The sequence below is a fragment of the Pangasianodon hypophthalmus genome, chromosome 18 (genome assembly GCF_027358585.1).
Source record: "Pangasianodon hypophthalmus isolate fPanHyp1 chromosome 18, fPanHyp1.pri, whole genome shotgun sequence".
NCBI lineage: Eukaryota > Metazoa > Chordata > Actinopteri > Siluriformes > Pangasiidae > Pangasianodon > Pangasianodon hypophthalmus.
In genome coordinates, this window is record NC_069727.1 from 21,170,237 (window position 1) to 21,193,410 (window position 23,174).

Sequence of the window (23,174 nt, forward strand, 5' to 3'; positions counted from 1 at the left end):
CACTGTTAGCCTCATTAATCTAACAAGATGGACACTTCCTCTGGACTATGATTGGTATCCAACATCGATCACATTGCTTCTTTATTGGACTATGCTTTATGGTTTGAAATACTTCATATTGGATTTCTACTCTACAAATTGATGAACTGTTGGTCTCTTTCACAAACTATCTTGGACTGATGAGGAATTGACTTGGTTTCAAACTTATGGTTGGACTGAAATGCTCAAAGTGGTGTTTTGTTGAAATAGTTGAATTCGTATGTTTTGTTCTCCACTCTCAAATTTAAATACGCTTGGCTCTGCTCTCAGATGTATGGATCCCCCTTATTTATTTATTTGACTAAAATAGATTCATTACATGTGGATTTCATCTCTAACCTGGTTGTTTAACAACAAAACTAATCCTAGGTTTGTATTTAATACTGTAGCAAAATTAGGGCCTTTTGCACCACGGGAACCTTTTCATAGTACCTGAACTAATTGTGGAACTACCCACTTTTTGGCGTTTTTGCACCTCTGGAACTGGGTGTGATTTTAGTACCGACTGCCTTTTTCGAGAACCAAATGAGCTCCTACTCCGGAGCAGGGTCTAACCAGCACGACTGGTACTATCCGTGACGTAAGTAGACGTTGATTGGCCAAACGCGTAGGAAAACGCCCTCATCTGCCATGATTTAAAATGCCGCGTAAACATACTGTAGTGTCGACTTATTTCGCAAGTATGGAGAACAGATGGACACGAGACACAACAAACACACAGCTCCGATCACAGCGTCCTCCATCCTCCGGTTGTTCACGTTGTTCTTCTTTGTTTCCGTTGTTGAACGCCGCGCACAAATGACGTCGCTGTCGACTGGCTTACGTCACTTCCTAGTGCCCGCTGTCGGTGCGAATGCAGCCCTTTAAACGGTACTGCGAAATAGTTCAAGCAAAATCGCCCAGTACTTTAGTACTGTAAATTTAGTTTCTATTAACTAGAAATAAGACCACCACAGAAGTATACACATCATCAGTATGGAGTAGGGATGACTTTTTTTTTTTATCTTTTTCAATGACAAAATTGAAAATATTAGGCAAATGATTAAGACTATAAAATTAAATTTGATAACTGATCATGTATATGACAATATAACTATATCAGATCAGTGATTAGAATGCTTCAATCCCTAAACAAACTAATTTCACTAATTTCCTCACCAAAATAATCAACTTGTGTACTATATCTCTTACGTACACATTTCTTCAAACAGATACTACCAGAAGCAATCAAACCTCTTCTAAAAATAATCAATTCTTCCTTTAGCCCTGGCTTTGTACCTAAATCCTTTAAACCAGCAGTTATCAAACTCCTGATTAAAAACCTGACCTCAACCCCAGTCAGCTGTCCAACTATAGGCTAATATCAAACCACCCTTTTATCTTCACGATCCTAGAAAATGTTGTAGAACAGCAGATATGCTCATACTTACATAGGAATAACGTTCATTAAATCAGGATTTAGGCCTCATCATGACATGGAGGCAGTGCTGGTTAAAGTAGTAAATGACTTACTACTGGCCTCCAAGCAGGGTTTTGTCTCTTGAACTTGTGTTGCTTTACCTTTGTGCAGATGACACACAGTTGTATGTTTCAGCAAAGCCAGATGAGAGACACCAGCTTAGTTGAGGAATGTATAAAGGACATTAGACACTGGATGCTGAATAATTTCCTCTTACTTAATTCCAACAAGAGAGAAGTACTTCTACTCTGATCACGGGCAGCTAGAATCAAGCTTTCTGATTACACAGTAATCCGGATGGTCTTTCTGTTTCATAATATGCAGCAGTGAAAGACCTTAGTGTGATTATTGACTCCAGTCTTTCATTTGAAGCTCATATAGATAATATCACTAGGATCGCTTTCTTTCATCTCAGAAATATTGCTAAGATAAGAAATATAATGTCACTACATGACGCAGAAAAATTAGTTCATGCTTTTGTTACCGCTAGGTTGGATTATTGTAATGCCTTACTGTCTGGATGTTCCAGTAGATGCATAAACAAGCTCCAGTTAGTCCAGAATGCAGCAGCGAGAATCCTTACTAGAACCAGAAGATATGACCACATCACCCCTATCTTATCCACACTGCATTGGCTCCCAGTAAAATGTCATATTTATTATAAAACACTACCATTGACTTAAAAAGCATTGAATGGTCTCGCACTGCAGTACTTGCGTGAACTTTTAGCTTTTATGATCCACCATGCCTGCTTCAATCAAAAGGTGCAGGCTCTTTTAAATGAAGGTTACAGCAGGGGGTAGAGCTTTCCCTTACACAGCCCCACAATTATGGAACAGCCTTCCACTTAGTGTTCGGGGCTCAGACACAGTCTCAGTGTTTAAGTCTAGGCTGAAAACATATTTGTTTAGTCAAGCCTTTAGTGAATAGTTTTTTCTTAGGTACAGGAGCAGGTCTGGAGGGTTTCACAGGCATAGAGTGTTGTGGTGAACTGGGATGTTTGGATGCTGTCGCCCCCCCACTCTCACGCGTTCACTCAGGTGTGTTGATGGTGGAGTGGCTGGAACTTTATGTCCCAGGTTGCCTTCATGTCTGTGTTAGCTTCTGGCTCTCCCTTTTAGTTATGCTGTCATAGCTAGTCTTGCCAGAGTCCCTGCTTGCACTCTGCACACAATATACATTTTCTTATGCCCTACTTCTGTTTGAGGTTCTCATCATCTGAAAATCACATGGACAGCCTAAAGATCACCAAGGGCCCCACACAGACACCCTAAAGATGGTTCTGGATGTTATTACTTGATAGCCTTAAGACAGAAATTGCTAACAGTTTACGCTCAAGTCACCATCATTGAACAGTTGATAAATTCAGTTTGATACAAGAAAGTTAAGCTTAAAACTCAAATGATGCTCATACTCAAGTTCCTTTTAATACACTTAGCACTGCTTGACTTTATAGTTATAGAAGTGGAACGATTTATAATCACTCTATTATAAACCTTGGTTCCTCTCAAGGTTTATTTTTTGCCACATCACCTCTGGCTTTTACATTAGAGGTAAATTAAAATTTAATTTTTATATCCAGATTTCTGTAAAGCTGTTTTGTGAAAATGTCCATTGTTAAAAGCACTATACAAATAAAACTGAATTGAATTGAAACAGGCTGTGGAAACATACAGACTATAAGCAATAATGTTGCAAACACAACAAAAGCTTGACAGTGCAACACTGAAAAACTAGAACATAAATAGTGGTGCTAATAAGGCATAATGAGACACAGGCGAGAGTGAATAGTGAGGTGTGTGACTTGGTCATGTGATGTGCTGGGGCTGATGGGTAATGTAGTTCTACGCTCTTTGGAACAGAACCCCCTCTTTAATGCACAGCTCCCAAAGCGAGATGTCCTCAAGATGGGGTCCAGGGCAAGTAAGCCCAAAGTCTCTCCATTTCTAGAGGCTCTTGGGTCGATGAGAAGTGGTAAACTTAGCGTAGCAAGCTGGAGATGTGACATCCAGAGAGCAGTGAGGCAGCCCAATCTCTTCTGCATAGCTAAGTGGTAGCGCGACTTCCAAAGTGGACCCTAAGAGTCAAATGACAGCCACCGCAAAGCCGGCAGGGGGAGCGAAGTCCAAGGCAGAGCCAAAGAGGGGAGAGACATCCTCCGTGAACCCAGAGGGGGGACTGACGTTTCTGGTAATGACATGCAGCAATAAAAGGTCCTTCCTGATCATTGTTCTTCTCTTTAAGTAAGATATTTTTTGAGCAAATCATTATTTACCATTTTATTATTTATAATTTTGAACAAATAAAAAAAGGCATGGCAACAATCAAACATTCCAGTATTAAAAATCAACTGCTAAATATATAAATCCATTCTGGGTTTGTCTGCTTTCGTTCAAACATTGTCACACCATATTTCAGTATGATGGCTGCAGGATGAGGAAGGGTCATTAATATGTACACGACTGCAGTATTATTTGCTTTTGCAGTAATAGATAAGACAAGAATTTGAAACAGGTGAGCCACACCCTTATACCCATGATCAAAAGTAAACCTGTTACATTACTTGTCCAGTTATCCTAGTGTTCAGAAGCACACTATTTCCATGCTCTTGTTGACTGCAGGGTGGCCAGTAACTTTATGGATGAAAACATGGCTCAGATGTTGAATATCCCTCTTCTCCCTCTCGCAAGTTTCTAAGTGCACAATCCCCCTTCTAAAAGCACACAAGAATTTTGCATGTGCAACCATCTCTTGCATGATCACAAAGTCTCCCCATGACCCCATTGTTTTAGGCTGCCCCTGGTTATCCACTCATGATCACAACATCGGGAAATGAGGTGAGCTCATTGCTTGGAGTAAAATCTGTTTTAACAGTTGTTTATCTGTACAGTGCCACTCCAACCACATTGAGAGCCCAGAGACCCTGAGCAACACCCAGATTCCCTAATCCTATGTTGACCTTGCCAAGGTATTCAGCAAATCCAGAGCCACTTGACTTCCACATCACTGGCCCTGGGACTCTGCCCTTTAGATTAGAAAACATTGTTTTGGAACTTGTTTTATCATCGGAAATATGTTTACAGTTTCTATCGATAGCCATCACCACATGCAAGTCTTGTAAAGTCCCCATCAGATTTCTATTCCCTACTGTTCTCCTTGTTTATTTCCACATAACGCACTTGGTTTATGGTTATTCATTTTTATAAGCTTAAAGCAAAAGTGAACATGGACATAGAATAGAATATGAACAGAATAGAGTGCGCACACACACACACGTTTGGAATTGTCTGCAAACCTGCTTTTTTCATTAAAGCATATTTTTGCACTGGTTATGGCTGCAATTGATTCAGCAAAAAGTAAGGGAGCTAAGTGTTCTGTTTTGGGTACTATGATGCTGTCTTCTAGCAAATCGAGCAAAAAAAGAGGAAAAACATAGAAACAGTCAAAGCTAACTAACTTCGGTGTTACCTGTGTAGCTCAGAAAGCTAACAACAACATGGAACATGGAGCAGGGGCCACAGTTGTGCTGGAAGGTGAAGTCGTCGATACTATTTTGGACGCAATGAATGCCATGAAATCTGAGTTTTTTCTCTAAACTGGATGTAATTATGACAGCCATAATAGAAATGAGGAAAGACACAAACAGAGCTAAGATTATCGTCAGCTGAAGATGGCGTGGTTGCACAAGGTACACACACTGGAAAAGAAGAACAAAACTTCAGAGGGTGTCAAAGGACCAGATCCTTGCTCTTTTTTGGAAAAATGAGTCACAGAAACATCTGAGGTTGAAAACCTAATCTTTTTAGAGAGGACACAATTAGTCAGACTGAAAAGGGATGCTAATGCCCCACTGAGAATGCTAATAATAAAGTTCCTCAATCAGGAGGATAAAGTGAAGGTAATCAACACCGCCTGGGTGAAAAAAACATTTAGTGCAAGAACCAATAGGTGATATTTTACTCAGATCTGGCTGTGGGGATTCAGTAGCAGTGGAAAGTGTTTGACTCAGTTTGTCAGCAGCTGCGGATCCTGGGGATCCGACACGGTGTGATTTCACCTGTAAGACTACTGGTGCAACCACATCTTCAATGCTCCAACTGAGGTACAAGATTTCATTGACATGATCAAGGGAGAAGTAAGTCAGAGCTAAATAGGAATGTTCCAGTGACAGGACATTTGATATCTAAAGTATGGACTAATTAGCCCCTGGTCTTTACCTGCAGAACTATTGAAACATTCTTAAGATGATTGCATCAGTATATCTCTGGGCACTTTGTGATGCATTACAGTAATGATACATCTGCAGACAGGAGTTTAGATTTGCTATATGAAGAGTAGCAGTAATTGCACTTCTTTCTGTTCATTTTTGAAGAAAGAGTGGACAGACAGATGCTCAGAGTGTGTGGAACTGTCAGTGGTGATAACTGGAGGCAGAGCCTAAGGGAGGAACTCTCAGGTTGGTGGGAAAATGGGGTTTGATTTTACACAAGTTCAGTGTATTGGATGTCAGTTACAACATCCCAATTTTTTAAGCTCTTTGACAGTAAAATAGTTGCGTTTGAAAGTAATCCAGTATTTTTTGTTAGATATATTTCAAGCAGTAAAGCTTATTTGCATATCTTGGAACTGCAGAGGTTTACTCAAACTTCAAAAATTAAACAGGTTATGAACAAGTTGAAGGATATGGATTCTAAAATAGTATTTAGACAAGAAACACATATGTTGGATGAGGAAAATATTAGGATTAGGAGGAGATGGCAGGGTGGTGTATTCACAGGCCAGAGGAGATATGACACTTTTATTAATAAGTCAATCCAATTATAAGTGAGATTTGTAAAGGATAAGATGGGCAGGTACTTAATAATTCAAGGTTCACTTTTATCAAAAATTTTGAATTTCGGGAGTTAGAGCTCTTGTTCCATGACCCCAGCTGAATGAAAGACTGCGAGCAGTTATTGCCAGATTCATGCGCTCCCTAATTCTGCAAGCATCCAGGGAGAAGAGACAGCTTCAATGGGATGGCAACTCCATACTGGTATTTTCTGACTTCTTGAAGGCCACACAGGAGAAACACAATGCATTTAAGGAATGCAAGAAAGCATTATATGAGGGTCAATGTCAATTTGCTCTGTTCTTCCTAGGGACACTCAAGATTGATTTAAAGAATGGTCCTGAAAGATTTAATAACCCCAAGAAATCTCCGACTTTTATTGTTAGTATGTGAACATGTGTTCAGCTACCCAATGGTTACAGGTCCCTTTCCTTCTTTGACCTGCCTTTTGGGGTAGACTACACTTATTTTTCCTTACAGCTGGGAGATATGTCGGGCAAGTGTTTCTGATGAGTTCCACATGAACAAGAATGGCCAGGTTCTGCCATTTGTTAATCCTGTGGAGTCTGTCTTTATCCCGGTCTGCCAAGGTAGTACTGTTTTGAATACATCACTACTGAAAACCGGATTACTGTCTAAAGGTTTGGCCTAAGCAAAAAAGTTATGTTTCATTTATGTGCTTGTTAGGCCTCCATGTTATAATTACAATGTTCTGCTCTAACTCACATTTAGTGAGTTATTTTACATTTTAAAGTTTTTTCAATACTCAAGAATTTAGTATCGCTGCATTTAGACTTCTGTTGTCAGTTATCTGTGGTGGTGTAGTGTTGCAAGTAGTGACACCTGTGCAGCACTTAATAAGCAGTCATGGACCAGTGTTCTGTTCTGCAGCTTTGTTTTTTACTTCTTGTTGTTAGTCTTTTTTTGTGGGTTGATTGAGCTTAGCATGTGTTTTTATATTCAGATTCCTATGACAAACTTTAATATTTGTTATCTACCTGGCTAAGATAGGGCAGTGGTGGCACAAAGGTTATGGCTCTGGCCTTCAGCCCCAGCACCACCAAGCTGCCATTGTCTGGGCCTTGAGCAAGGCCCTTAACCCTCTCTGCTCCAGGGGTTCTATCATAGCTGACCCTGTGCTCTGACCCCAGCTTTGTAACAAGCTGGGATATGCGAAGAAAAAAATTTCACTGTGTTTTAATGAATATGTGATAGATAAAGGCTTATATAAAATAAATATAAAATAAATATAAAATATATGCTTATAAAATAACCATATTCTATGCCTCGCCGCATGGAATGTTAGAGGTTTGGGGAATCCTATTAAAAGAAAAAAGGTGCTGATCAGTGTGAAGTCCAAAAAACTTGACATTGTTGTCCTGCAACAAACCCACTTATCTGTATATTAGTCACAAAAATTATGACTTTTATAGCACCAGCTGGAGTCAGAGTAGGGGTGTAATTACCTGCCTGCAGTTTGAGTGTCTGAAAGAGGAGTATGTGATGGGGAAGGGAGGATTATAGTCATATTGGCAGAAATACAGGGCAGACTATATCTTTTGGCCAGCACATACACTCCAAATAGTGATGACCATAATTTTTTTGTGATACTAGAAGGCATCCTGAGTGATTTAGGATATTGACAAATCATATGGGCTGGAGATATGAATGTCATAATCGATGCTACTTTGGATCACAGCCATTCATGCAGTTCAAGGCCCCTAGATCAGTTTTAACATTAAAAGAGGTGTGTACCTCTTTGGGCCTTGTGGATGCTTGGAGATATTCTTGTATCTTATATGTCTTGACACTACCAAAAGAACCTGCAGATGGAGATTTAATTCTGTATTGCTACATAAAATTATTTTTCTATTAACCTACAGTCAGCTCCATCAGCAGGAGTGGCCTGGGAGGAGCTAAAAGCTTACATAAGAGGAGTGGTCATACAGCATGCCTCAGCTAAGAAAAATCTACAACATTAGGGAAGCAGAAAATAATTTAAATAATTATTATTATTTAATAATTATTAAATAATTTAACACAGCTAAATCAGTATCAGTATAACACTATCCTTACTCAGAAGGTGGAGTTTGATTTGTTCAGAATAAAACAAAAATCCTTTGAGTCCAGAGATATGGCAGGGAAGATGTTGGCTAGATACAGTATATTAAACACAGAATCCTCCGCCTCAATATGTGCTGTTCAATCCCCTGGGGGAAGCCTTGTAACTAAAGCCATGGATTTCAATGCTGCATTCAGGGAGTTCTCCCTGAATTTTTATACTTCTTTGCAGGAGCTCTTCTGAGGTTGAAATAAAAAACTTCCATCAGGAAAGGCTCTAGGACCTGACAGGTTTACAGCCACAGTGAGATTGACTCTGCTCTTTTTCTTGTACTGGGGTAAAGTTAATGTTTTAAAAATGAATTCCATACCTGAAATTAACTATCTTTTAAGATCCCTTCCTCTTGCTGTTCACTCTAAACATTTCCGTAGATTTGAAAAGATCTGTAAGCAATTTTTATGGAATGGAAGGTATGCGGCTTCGGAAACTTCAGCTCCAGGTTGAGAGAAGGGGACTTGGTCTCCCCAAGTTATCTCTGTATCACTATGCATTCAGGTTGAGACATCTGGGGCAATGGATGCTACCTCCTGAGCGAGCTCCCCCATGGCTAGCTATGGAAAAATCTGTTTGCCCACCCATACTGTTTGTGTCCCTACTGATAACAAAGTTACCCCTACCAGTATGTAATCATCCCATTATTTCCTATCTCCAAACAGTCTGGAAGAAATCTTCCTGTATCTTGGGGTTAAGCCTTTTTAAGCCCTTCATCAGCCATCTGAGCGAATCCAAGTTTGTTAATATGTGGATCGCCTGTGTTATGGAAGGAGTGGACAGATAAAAATATTAACACTTTAGAAGACCTTTATGAGGATGATGCATTAATATCTTTTGATAGACTTAAACAAAAACTGGGCTTGGCTAACAATCAGTTTTGGATGTATCTGTAGTTGAATCATATGTTTACAAGTGTCTTGGGCCCTTCCCTACATGCTCCTCAGGGCAAAAATATCTCAATTTTGTGATTGCCAATCACAATTTTGAGTATTATAGGTACAGGTCATTAGGCATCTAAATATTATTCCTTGCTCATTAGATGAACAGACCATGATACTAGTTCTGCTGTAAAATTAATATGGGAAAAAGATATGTAGTGCACACATGAGGATGAAGAATGGGGGAAGATTACTTGAAATTTAAAACCTATGTCTATAGATTTTAGAAAGTGTCTTATGCAGTTTATAATTTTGAACAGGTTCTACTGGACACCCAGTAGGCTGTTTAGAGCAGGTTTGAGGGACCATCCAGAGGGAGGTGCGCAACCTGTTTCATGCCCTATGGCAATGTTCAGAAGTTCAGTATTTTTGGAGAAAAGCACATGATTATATCTCAAAGATATTACAGGCCCAGTTCAATGTCTGTCCAAGTTTGTATATTCTTGGTGATTACATAGGAGGATAGATATCTACTACTCTTAGTGGAGGAAATTTCTCAATTTTTGCAATTTGCAATGAGTTGTAATTATGTGGTGAGGCAGGAAAATGATTGTGCTAATATACACGGTAACAATGACAGTTTCTTGTGGGACCTGAAAGATATAGCACTCTACTTTTTCCCCTCTGCTCTATGTATGTATGTATGTATATATATAATTTATAATTATGTAAATTATGGGGGGGCATGCTACCCATAGGCCTCACTATGGGTAGGTGCCTCACTCTCACCTGTGTCTTGTTATGCCTTATATAAATAATAGTAAAGAAACTTTAGATACAGCCCACCTATCATTGGATGCAGAAAAGGCTTTCAACAGGGTCGATTAGCCCTAACATTTTAATGTTCTGGAACAGTTTGGATTAGGAAAAATGCTTCAGAAAGTGGGTTCATCCAACCCTGATGGCAGAAATTTGGACAAACAGGAACAATTCACAACCAGTTAATATTAAGAGACTGCTAATAAGGTTGTCTATTATCCCCATTATTATTTACAATAGCAATCAAACCTTTTGTAATAGTGGTACCCACACAATAAATGGAATAACAAACTGACAAACTGGGCACAGATTATCGCTGTTTGCTGATGTTGCAATCATGAGGATTTGGAAACTGAAATCTCCACTGAGGATCAGAAATCAGCTCGTGCTTTAACTCACGCTCAGACAGTAAATACACACCTCATACTAACACAATATAAGCAGTTAATGTGAAGACGTGTAACTCCTGTGAAGTTACATAAAAATATAATAATAGTATAGAATAAAACATATCCCTGTGTTTGGCAGTATAGAAAGATTAAAACCTTTTGGGAAGAGGTAAGAATGACGTAAGAAGATTACTACTGTCAGGCGGCAGATACGGACAGACATGCATGTACTCTACAGCAGGTTCTCTTCAATCAGACCCAAAACATATGTGAAAAACATAGTCAAAAAAACAGGCAATGGTCAGGCGAGACGCAAACAGCATTAACAGGGCAGTAACGACAAAATCAGAACTAGAATCAAAACCCAAAGAGACTTTAACAACATGAACTGCTTGGTATACTTCAAAATGAATGGGATGATTGAGAGTCCTTACACGCTGCTGTGGCGTGATTGAGTCCAGGTGTTTGTGATTAGTAATCAGATGCGTTGAAATGTGCGTGATGGGCGTTGGAGTCCTTGGCAGCAATGTTTGCAGGCCACATGATGTTATGGGTAGTGTACCTGGATGCTAATTCTGGTGATGACATGACAGGTCCAAATTGTATGAGTCCCCTCCAGCCAGTGTTACCATACTTCCAGTTTGACAGTGAGAAGTTCCCAGTTGCCGATGTCATAGTTACATTCGGCTGGAGACAATATCCTGGAGAAGTAGGCCATAAGGTGGAGCTTGGGTTTCTCCCCAAACTGCTGTGAGAGTACAGCCCCTACCCCTGTCTAGGAGGCATTCATTTCCACTGTGAAGGGTTTGGAGGGATCAGGATGCTTATGGATGTGGGTCGAGGTGAATGTGGCTTTGAGGCATTCAAAGGCTTGGTCTTCTGAAGGATTCCACTGCAGTTTCTTGGATCCTTCCTTCAGCAGAACTGTGAGGGGTGATGCTATGATACTGAAGCCATAGATGAACCTCTGATAGAAATTAGAGAATCCAATTCCTTGATAGTGGTTGGTTTGGGCCAGTTGGTGATGGCAGTGACCTTATTTTGGTCCATAAGCAACCCCTCTGGACCAATGATGTAGCCAAAAAGCCTGCCGATGCAGGTGAAATTGGGAGGTGAATATACCCCTGTTTCGGAGCCTCCTCTATGTATTTGTTCATGGCTTGGGTTTCCTTAGCGGCAAGGGGTAGATGCGGTTGTGAAGGTGTGTAGCTCCTGCCAGGATCTCTATAGCGCAGTCTTAGGGGCAGTGTGGCGGGAGCCCACTGGCTTTGATTTTGTGGAAAACTTCTTTTAACTTATGGTATTTGAGGGGAATTGCTATGTGTGACTGGGTTTCAGGATTTTCTATGGTCATCAAGGTGATGCAGACAAACAGGACTTAGAGACACTGAGCTGACCAGCATGTGATTTTTCTCTTCCATGAAATCTGAGGATTGGGGGTTTGCATACACAGAAACCCCACCACTATGGGCAACTTGGTTGTGACAGTGATTAGGAGAGCTATTTGCTCCATACAGTGCCTGAACATTGAGGGAGTGTTGCAGGGACTGAAGAGATAGATGGAGCTTCTTGGTAAGGGTGTGGTCTATGAAGTTTCCAGCAGCACTGGAGTCAATCAAGGTTGCAATGTAACAGACATTTCCTGAGTGTGTGATCTGAACTGGTAATACAAAGTATTGGTGAGGGTGAACTTTGGGTGGGCTCACCCTGTGGGAGCAAGGGGTGGAGAACGCTCTCTCATGATTTGATGAGGAATCTTGGTCAATGGTCTAGAGGAGCAGTGTGCTACTTGATGCTGGGGACTGTCACAGTAATGGCACAATCTTTCCTTTTGATGCATTCCAGACTGATTAGCTTGATCTGGCTGAGCTGCATGAGTTTTGTGGTGTGGAATTCTGGGACCGGAGTTGTGGTCCTTACTCTGCCTCGATTCCGGAGCATGTGAGTGAGACAAATGGACATGTCGATGAGGGACTCAAGGGTGGCTTGGTCATCTGAGCAGGCCAGCTTCATGAGTATCTCTAAGTTGAGCCCCTGATGATATTTGGCTTTTTAATCTGACCCAAGAAGTAGAGGGAACACAGGAGCATGAAACCCTTCCATCCTGCAGGATCTCCAGCATATTTCTCTGGGGATGCAATGAGCAAGGAAGCAGATAGGGAGGTTGTTGCTGGATTTGCAGAGCCAGTGTGCTGGCGCAGAGCTGTACTAGCTATGCACTATGCATGGCTATCTGCTGCTGTTGCTCTTCGATGAGGTGGCCCTGTGCCGCCAATGCCTGACGCCACTCCAGATGACCTGCTGCATCCATGTTCAATGAAGAATGCATTCTCCCCCAGTCTTGTTTTTAGGCATGGTTTCCTGGGATATTGACAGAGAAATAACCCAATCTCAAGATCACGCCATGCCAGAGTCTTGCCCCATTGGAAGGATGTATATATGTACCATCCCTATCAAGAGACAAACTGATGATCTGGGCCCACATGTCCCCTGCTAACAGACATCCAGGGGTTCACAAAACATATCACAAAACATACAGCTCCTGTAATGTGGTGGCCTAGCATACCCACCAACATAAACAGGTTCATCTCCTCCTGCTCCCAGTACACCCAAGCCAAAGTCCCCAGAACCTTACCTGCCAGTAAATTAATGCCCCTTCCCATTCCCCAATGACCATGGCCCTACCTAGCCACTGATTTCGTGACAGATCTTCCCATATAACAAAGAAACACAGTAATAATGATCATCGTTGATCACTTCTCTGCACATCATTCCACTATCCAACCTACCATCTCCCTTTGCAAATACTGAGAATCTTTTTCATAATGTCGTCAGATGCTTTGGTATCCCAGAGGACACTGTCAGTGATAGAGGCACACAGTTCACATCAACAGTCTGGTCCAGTTTCATGGAGAAATTGGGGGTCTTGGTCAGTGTCACCTCTGAATATCACCCTCAGTCCAATTGCCAAGTGCAACAGTCCAATCAAGAAATCAGCAGGTTTCTAAGGACCTTTTGTGTTACCAACAAGGAGGGCTGGATTTGGTTTCTCCCTTGAGCTGAGTATACCTAAAACTCTCTGTGCGACTCTGCTACCCTTCTGACCCCATTCCAGGGTGTACTTGGGTACCAACTCCCCTTGTTTCCCTGGAATTCAATTCAATTCAATTTTATTTGTATAGTGTATAGGCCATTAACAATGGCCATTGTCGCAAGCAGCTTTACAGAAATATATAAATTGAGGATATAAATTTTAAACTTATAAATTTATAAATTTATCCCTAATGAATGATCCAGATGTGACAGTGGCAAGGAAAAACTCCCTGAGATGATATGAGGAATAAACCTCGAGAGGAACCAGACTCAAAAGGAACCCATCCTCATCTGGGTGACACCCGATAGTGAGATTATAAATCATTCCCTTCTATAACTGTGTACTACATAGTCAACAAATGTAATTGTGTAAACAGGAAATTCATTATAGTCTATTTTGTTGTTATCAACTGTTCACTGATGTAAACTTGACTGCACAGTCCTAAAGCGATGATAGAAATTTTAGTTCTAAGTCATTGTAGCAGTAGCAAAACTGTTCATATCGATTGCAGTCCAAAGCCATCTTCATGGTTTTTAAGTGGAACCATCCTCAGTAATCTCTTTGATCTTTAGGCTGTTCATGTGGGGCCATCCTCAGCAACAGCAAATGATTTCCAAGTGATGAGAATTCCAACCAGAAGTGGAGCATCAGGATGGATCAGGCAGATCCGGAGAGCAGAGGTGGTCAGTATCACTGATATCTCAGGAGTAGCATGCGTAGCTCAACAGAGAGAGAGAGTGCGAGAGGGAGAGAGAGAGAGGGAGAGGACCAGAACTTACTCACCAGCTGTGGATGAATGGTTAAAGCAGAGTGAACAGGTTTGGGAGAACACTTACCAGAGACTCGAATAAGTAGAACAAACAAAGGAGTTTGCAGATCGAAGCAGAAAGGAGACCCCTTGTTATGGCCTTCAATTCCACTGTTTTGCAGATGACATCCAACTTTACCTGTCCACTAAATCCATAACCCCAGCCCTCACAAACTGCATCTCCGAAATAAAGTCCTGGCTTCAGTCAAACTTCCTCCAACTAAACTGCGACAAAACTGAAATAATCATCATCGGCCCCAAAACACTCACCAAAACCTACAATAACCTCACCCTCACCTTTGACGGCTTTTCAGTCCCTTCTTCCTCCCACCTCCGTAACCTCGGCATCTTTTTTGACCAGACTCTCTCCTATGAACACCACATCAAACACATCACCAAAACCGCCTTCTATCATCTTCGGAACATTGCTCGCCTCCGCCCTTCCCTTTCTCCTCAGTCTGCTGAAACCCTCATCCACGCATTTGTTACCTCCCGTCTCGACTACTGCAATAGTCTGCTCTACGGTTTACCCTCCAGACTCCTCAATAGACTCCAGTACATTCAGAACTCTGCTGCCCGCCTCCTCACCTGCACCTCCTCCTGTGAACACATCACTCCTGTCCTCAATCAGATCTCCACTAGCTCCCCATTCCTCAGCGTATCCAATTCAAGCTCCTCACCATTGTGTACAAGTCCCTCCATAACTTGGCCCCCACCTACCTCTCTGAGCTTCTCCACCACCACACCCCCACCCGTGCCCTCAGGTCAGCTGACGCCAACCTCCTGTCTCCCCCCACCAGGACTAAACGCAAGACCTGGGGGGACAGGGCCTTCTCCGCTGCTGCCCCCACCCTTTGGAACTCCCTGCCCAAACACATCAGAGACTCATCCACACTCCCCATGTTTAAAAAAGCCTTGAAAACCCATCTCTTTAAAACCACCTTTCATTAACTGTCTTAATTCTTTTGTTGCCCTCGTTTGTCCCTTCATGTAAAGCGTCTTTGAGTATCTTGAAAAGCGCTATACAAGTGTTATGTATTATTATTATTATTATTATTATTATTATTATGAACCTGGTGATCATGTGTGGCTGTCCATCTGAGACCTCCGTATGAATCAATGTTGCAAAAATCTCACACACCACTACATAGGCCCCTATAAGATCCTACAATCCATTAATAAGGTAAGTGATATGCTGGAATTGCCCAGTCACTGTCATATAGCTCCATCTTTCTATGTGTCCCAATTAAAACCAGTTACTCCAGGCCCGCTAGCAGACAATGTTCCACATACGGCACCACCAGTACCCCTCAGCATAGAAGGACAACCAGCATACATTGTTAGGTAAATTTTCAACTCACACTGTAAGCTCCAGTACCTCACTGAATGGGAAGATTATGGCACAGAGATGTTTTGGATCCCCTTATTTGCAACAAATTCCATTGTTGTCACCCGAGTCTGAGGTAGACCCAAAGGACAATCTGCTCCCAGAGTTTTTTTGGAGGGGAGCTCTGTCACGTCCATGCCAGAATTGGCTATAAACTCCACTCCCAAACTACTCCTCAACCTATAAACATTGCCACCTCAAACTCCAGTTCACAATCTGCTGCACAGCCTACAAACATGGCTGCCTTGAAATCCAGTTCCCACAGTATCTCACTTATATATATACACACACAAAACACTCCACTGTAGGATAATGAGTTGCATAACCAGCACAAATAACCCCATCACAGAAACCACAAAACAACGGACCCCCACTTTCAGACCCTGAAGTGCCGAGTTAATTACTATAATTAATGCCTGTTTGTGCCTGCCTAATTTCAGCTATCCTGTGAACAATAGAGCAAACATTAGAACATCCCTGACCATAGGATGAACCATCTCAGCCCAGGAGGAACCCCGTGAAACCTACTGATTTAGGCCATTGGCCAAGACCAGATGGCTGGCCCACAGGATAACACCCAAGGATCCTCAACCATAAATCTAATAACCAAAAGCCTCCGACTCCAGCCTTTGCACCGCCGTGAACCAACTCTTCACTCAACAAGCGCTCCATTCACCATTCCCAATTGGCTTCCCAAGATGCCACTCCAGACCCGCTCAAACCTTCGACGAATCCACATCCCCGGGAAACCCCTCTAGACAACGACGCAATGAGGGAATCCCCATCCAAAGAGACAATGTAAGTGCAAGTACTGTACTTTCAGATTCTTACTGAACTGATGCTTTTAATAGAAAGCTTAAAGCCACAGTAACAAGAAACAGTAATAATAACAAGAATAGTTTAATAAAGTCTTGTCTGATTTTAAAGGCAAGTGTCTTGTGTCACTGTGTTTATAAGTTACTGCCTTAAACTACTGATGTTGTTGTTCTTTTAGCTGTTCCCGTTAAGGGTCACCACAGCAGATCACTGGTCGACGTATTTGATTCGGCACAGTTTTTATGGCAAATTTTATGCAACCCTCCCCAATTTTATCTGGGCTTGGGACCGGCACTGGGAGTGCACTGTTGTGTGTAACCCCAGTGGATGGGGTTGGTTCCCTGGCTGGGAATCAAACCCAGGCCATGGTGGTGAGAGGCCTAACCACTAGTCTTCCAGGGAACCCCAAACTGTCGATCTTGTTACTGTGCTCTTAACAGTATTTTCACTATAGTTATTATTGCTGGTGGCCATGGAGGTAATATCCCATACAGGATTAATAGATACACTAATTTCAATTTATAGCTGATAGTTGATTAGTCGTTGCAATATTAAGTTTGCAAAATTTCACCCTCTGAGCTGATCTGCTAGTTTTCCCTACATAATTTAGTGTGCGCAGTTCAATCTAAATTGGAGAACCCCACATTTTACTCTTAATTGTAAGCATTGTCCAAGTCACAGGTGTATATCTTTTCTATTATTGCGGATAATTGATCAGAGACAGAAAAGACGAGTCTGATGTGTTAATGTGTGATGTATGCAATCTGTGCTGGCTTGCTGTGTGAATAGATGGAAAGTGATAACTCGGTTTTCTTCCCTATTGGTAACATGCACTAAATGAAAATTAAAAGTTGCCCCTGTCAGGACAAAGAAATCTCCTCTCAGTGTGGTAAGGAAGAAGTTGAGCATGTTCCTCAATTTCTTCCTAGAAGGCCCTATGTTATAGCTAGATTGATGCATTGCATGATTGATGCATTTTCCCCCCTGAGCTGATCTGCTAGTTTCCCCTACACCACAAATTTGATGTATCATTCAGTGTATCTGTTCCTGAAGTGCCAAGTCTTTTCACAGTGATTGATATTCTGTTTGTTTCTGACTTTGCTATTGTCCACTGGTTTTGAGATTCTCGTTATCCTGGTTTATTCTGTCTATTGATCGCATAACCTTATGCTAGATTTTCGAATCTGTTTTTGTCCTTTTTTGAAATTGTCTGCAAACCCTTTTTTCATTAAAGCATTTTTTTAACTGCTTCTGCTGCATGACAGGTGTAAATTGAATTATGAGGTATCATGCTGACCAGAGGTACATGTCCTCCCTTAGAAATTCACGAACATGTCATTTTATTGGATATGGTTCTTGGAGGGGTGGGGGAATCTTTCTTTTATAAATTGTCTGTAACTGAATGAGTTTGTTTCCTCTCAAGAGTGGGAAGCCCCTATCTTCTGGGACATTGACAAGGAGATTCACCATTCACAAAATACAAACCCTACTCCCAGAACATTCTCAGAAAGGAAAGTATGCGTTCTGCAGCAAGGTTAAGATGACTTTGGCACCTACTGCTATTGCCATTTGACACCTGGTGTTGCATGCAAATCAAATATTACAAGACCTTCATTGCCCTCTCCTCTTTACATTATACACAATGTCAGATCATGCAGCACATACACCAAAACCAGGTCTCCTTGTCTACCGCTTGTAGGCAAACTCATGCCAATACCTATACCACAAAAACCCTGGTTGCACTTGACAGTCAACTTTGTGACTGACCTTCAACACTCAAATGAGCTGACAGCTGTGGCAGTGGAGGTGTGGTAGAGAATCAGCTGTGGACGGAGACTTGACCCAGCAGGTAACATAATGATTCTCACCTGTGTGTAATTTGGGTGAGGTTACTTACCGTATGTTGTTTCTTTGTCTTTTAGAAAGAGCCAGATAGAGAGGGGGACAGAGCTGACAGAGGTCGCACATGAAACACATGCACACTAACACACCCAGGAAAGCGTTGATGAACTTGAGCGAAGGCAGAAGCCCTAAATTACTGGGATGGTGTTTTTTTTTTTTTTTTTAACCATTGGATATTGTGCTGAAAGCATGCTGAAGCACTAACTGTAAAAATAAAGTGAGCCTGAAGCTCTGTCAAAGTCCGTCTGTCTCCCTTGCCACCCAACTTCACACACACCAAGCTCTACAGAGGTGCCAAAACCTAGGAGGAGGTACAAGACACCTTCAGAGAACCATCTCTGATTAGCGGGGTAATTAAGTCCCTCATCAGTTTCAACTAGGTGCAACATCAGAACCTCCTCAATCTGCGCTGTGAGCAGGCTGAGAACTGAAAGGTGCTCCAGATGCTGCTGCAACAAGCCACACCTCCAGTTGCAATTCCTCCATATGCAGCTGCTCCAGCCAGTCCCGCCATGATACTCACAAAGATATCCTCCATACAAGCTTACAGGAGTTGTACGGAAATGGCCCTTGCTCTCAGGGGAAGCTGAGCTGCAACAGGTCGGCCAGACTCCAGCCAAACATTGATGATGCTTCCGGGTCCAGCAAATCAAGGACTCCTGTCAGTGAAAGCTGTCTGAGGGAATTCTCGACCTGGTGGGGTTGGTGTAGTTAATCACATGGATCCTGGCAGAAACAGCAGAGTGGGTCCTGTGCCACCGACCGGCGTGCCTGGATGAAGCCATCCAGGAAGAAGAATACCTGGAGGTGTCTGCAGTGGCACTCCTTTTTCTTTCCCTAGATCTCTCTCCCCCTTCCTCTCTCTTTCTTCCCTCTCTGGTTCCAGGTACCTGTGACCAAGGTAACTGCTCTTCATTTTGCCATGCATTGCTGCTCCAGTTCTTTTGCCATGCATTGCATTGTATGCTTGATGTTTGACTCTTCCCTGCTTTTTGAGCACAAGTTTGTCTCCTCAATTGGATTATTAATAAATAGCTTACATCCACTTGCCTCAACCTTGAGATGTTAAATGCATGAAGTATTTAAATGCAATTTTCTTCCTTTCCACTTCTGGAGGAACCCAGATTTTAAGGAGTCTTAACTTTACTGTCAGTTTAGGAAAACATACAGGTCTGTATATTACAAAATGTCAAAATTTCACCATGTCAAGTGTGTCAAGGATAATATACATATTTAAAGATAAGGATACTTAATAATCTAACATGCCATTTAGGTTTTTAAAGTTGGAGTCAAAGAGTTTTCATGTTTGTAGTATCTTCTAGTTCAATCCTTAAATGGAGGAATCCTAATTCTAATGTACATTCCTTTGTACTTTTCAAAGAGTGTATTGGCATAATTCTTTAGCATTCTTTTAGTTTGATATCTTTTTAGTGTACTATTTTATTCTGGCTTAGTTAGGATTCCAAACTCTAATCAGGAATTCCAGTCTGTTTATTTGTCTGTCTTCTATCTGTCTGCATGATCGTCTGTCTCTTACCCGCTCAGGACCCCCAGAACCAAGTTAAGAACAAAAAATGAGCCAATGATGATTAGAGTAACAAAATAAAGCCATGGCCAGGAGTTCCCTACAGCATCATTCACCTGGGAATAGGGACAAAAAGGAGAGATGGAGAAAATGGAAAGAGAGAGGGATGATTAGCATACGACTGGCTAAGAACAACACAATGGGCCTTTCTTTTTAATAAATAAAACAGCTGTCTTTCTCTGGCTCTCTGTTCTTTCTCCTTGTGAGATGAAAGATGCTCCATTAGTCGAAGTGTTGTTCTACTCTGATGCTAGACAACAGAGTCCATAAACGCACATTCATACACATACAGCACATGCACATGCATGTTGCTTACCCACTCAATACCCCAAGAACCAGATTTAGAACGAAAAAGGATCCAAAGATGACGAGACTGACAAAATAGACCCAGGGAAGCTCATAGCCCATAGCATCCTGCATCTAAAAGGGAGAGGGAAGGAAGCACAGTTAGGAAAAGAAAGAGAGAGCGAGAGAGAGATAGAAAGAAGAGGGTGAAAAGAATTTAAGCCAAAATGATGGATGCTAGGAAGTTGTTGTAACTATTTGAGGGGCACTTAGGCTGTATTCAGAGCATTTTATGTCAAAATGTATGTCAATGGATATATGGGAAAAGTTATTTAGGGGTGATTATTATTCTGGGTGGCCCATTCTGAGCAGTTTGATGTCACAGCTGCCCACCTAATGCATACCTATTGCATTATGTGCTAAAATGAAAAATTTTATTTATTAAAAAAAAAACCTTTAACAAGTAAAAACTTTGAATTAGGTGTATTTAATACTTCAATGATACACTACACTATATGGCCAAATGTTTATGGACATCTGACCATTACTGTTAGGTGTCCACAAACATTTGTCCATATGGTGTATTTTAAGTAAAATTACGAATATGCATTTTAACCCATGATTCACATACAGTATACTTTGACTGAGATTAAAATAGATTTTAGAAGTGTTATGATTTGCATTAATATTACATTTGCAGTATGTTAGAGATGTACTAAAACACAACAAATATTTTTACATTTTTAAAATTATTACACAAATTTTAATATATTTTTCACTAGTGAAGCCTCTTGTGGTAGCATGTTATTTTAAAGCTAGTAAGTATGTGGTAAGTGGCTAGTAATAATAGTTCTATTTCCTCCCTTCTAACTGCCAGGGGAGAATGATATGGATATAAATGTACACCATGTGGAGCTATTCACTCTTCAGTGACTACAACAAGAGCTATAAGTATTCTGTCCTCCAAAGCTAGCTAGTATATAGTATATTGTGAATATATTTTTGGTTAAATGCTATGGAACTGTGTGGCATCCATCAGCTCCGAGTTGAATTTCCCTCATTACCACTTCAAGTCTTATTAGTTATTACTACTTGTGCTGTTTGCTAGTTATCTCTATAAACTTGCTCTTATTGTGTTATTCCTCTGTACTCAGCACTATCTCCTCTGAGTATTTCATGCAGCTAATGACGTAGTGGCCCTGTAACTATGCATGTGCTGTTAGCATGGTTTTCCTTTGCCATATCATTTGATTTCACTACTGAGCCTGTTAAGTAAGCAGAATTCCGCTAACTGAAAATACTAGACCTGGAGTCAGGCTTATTGCACTTCACCTCTCATTCTCCTCTGCGAGTCAGGTTCTCTCTCGCTGTTATCTGTTCAGAGTATTCCACATCCTCCACCATCTAACTGGCCAGCACTGCTATCATGCTCGGGTGGTTTTACTAGTGGTTAACTGAACCAGATTGCAAGACAGGCACCACCTACATGCTCACCAACTCAGTATGGACCACCTAAAGAGTGACTGGCTCAGACATCTTATAGTCAAACTGCAATTGCTGTGGTGGCTTTGGGGCTGCAGTTGCTGTGAGCACTTTCATACTCAGGTCTCCGTCAGTGGACAGTGGACAGTGGATAGGTTCAACAAACCAGACTTCATGACTTCACTGAATTAAGAATAGTCAAATGACTGGCACCATTCGTGACATAATTCCCTAAGCCTCTGTGCAAGGATTTTAGATAAAACCTATAAAGGATTCTATGTAAAACCTATAAATTAACTCACAGCTCAACCCGACCCAAGCTCCATAGCCTTCAGTCTAGCTAGTATAATGCAACAAGAGTAAATTTGGGCTGGGCCACATGCTTGACATCGATGCCAGTATTGCATCACTGCTGATCACAACAGATGAAGGAATACACGCATGCTGTCTGAGAATTGAATGCAGACAGAATAAAGAGTAATGAGAATGTGTCCTATTGCATATTGTGTGGCATGCAGTGGCAATACCTTTGCCTTTTTACTGCTAGCACTGGAAGAATTGCTTCAAACTGCAGAAGCTGATTTAATGTCACCATAGCCCAGTTTCCTTGCTCCAGTGACCACGTAGACCAGACCAGGCTCTGTCTGCCTCCCAAAAGATTTTGGAAGGGAGAAACACACTCTCAGGCAGTTAAGTGTCCACTGTCTGCCTTGTGCAGCCCCTCTACCACCACTTTCACAACAAACGTAAACAAAGCGTCTCAAGGAGCATGAAGGGTTAATGATGGAAAATTTTACAATGGAAAACTTCGTAGCAACTATTAGATCAATGTGTTCTTGATGACAATTATGCAGGGATACACAAACTCCAGGTCTGCTTCCAGCCCCCAATCTTTTACGGCTCCGGCCTTATCGATATCAGATCACAAACAAATTTGTGACTGAGTTCATTCTCTTTTGGACAAAGATGCAATAAAAGAGGTAGACCCAAGTTTAAAAAAAGGGTTATAATATACATACTTCTTTGTTCCAAAGAGTCTCTGTCCAACTTTAGATTTTAGAGTGCTGAACTTCCTAAGGACCCTTTCTTTTTGTAAGGTTGTCTGTTGTAATTCATGGTGACACCACAGGACCAATTCACATTTCAATTTACGTGTATGGCATTTAGCATATGCCCTTTTCCAGAGTGATTTAAAGAAGTGCTCTGTAGTCTCTATCAAAAACACATCCTCATGCTAGTTCACTAAGTCAGGGACTAAGAGTACCATCAGTATAAAAACCTTAC

General features: G+C 41.4%; 1 protein-coding gene across 11 annotated transcripts in view; it reads right to left on the minus strand.

Annotated features, from left to right (window-relative positions):
• The window catches only part of cacna1c (calcium channel, voltage-dependent, L type, alpha 1C subunit), a 279,528-nt gene that overhangs the window by 126,574 nt on the left and 129,780 nt on the right, over positions 1-23,174 (minus strand). For 6 of the 11 annotated variants that reach the window (XM_053241768.1, XM_053241766.1, XM_053241771.1 and 3 more), the window contains one exon: positions 20,440-20,543. In XM_053241768.1, the coding sequence (XP_053097743.1) occupies positions 20,440-20,543 (104 nt within the window). Of the gene's footprint in view, positions 1-20,075; positions 20,180-20,439; positions 20,544-23,174 lie in introns of all 11 variants that reach the window. The other 5 variants (XM_053241769.1, XM_053241767.1, XM_034313006.2 and 2 more) reach the window with 1 other exon arrangement.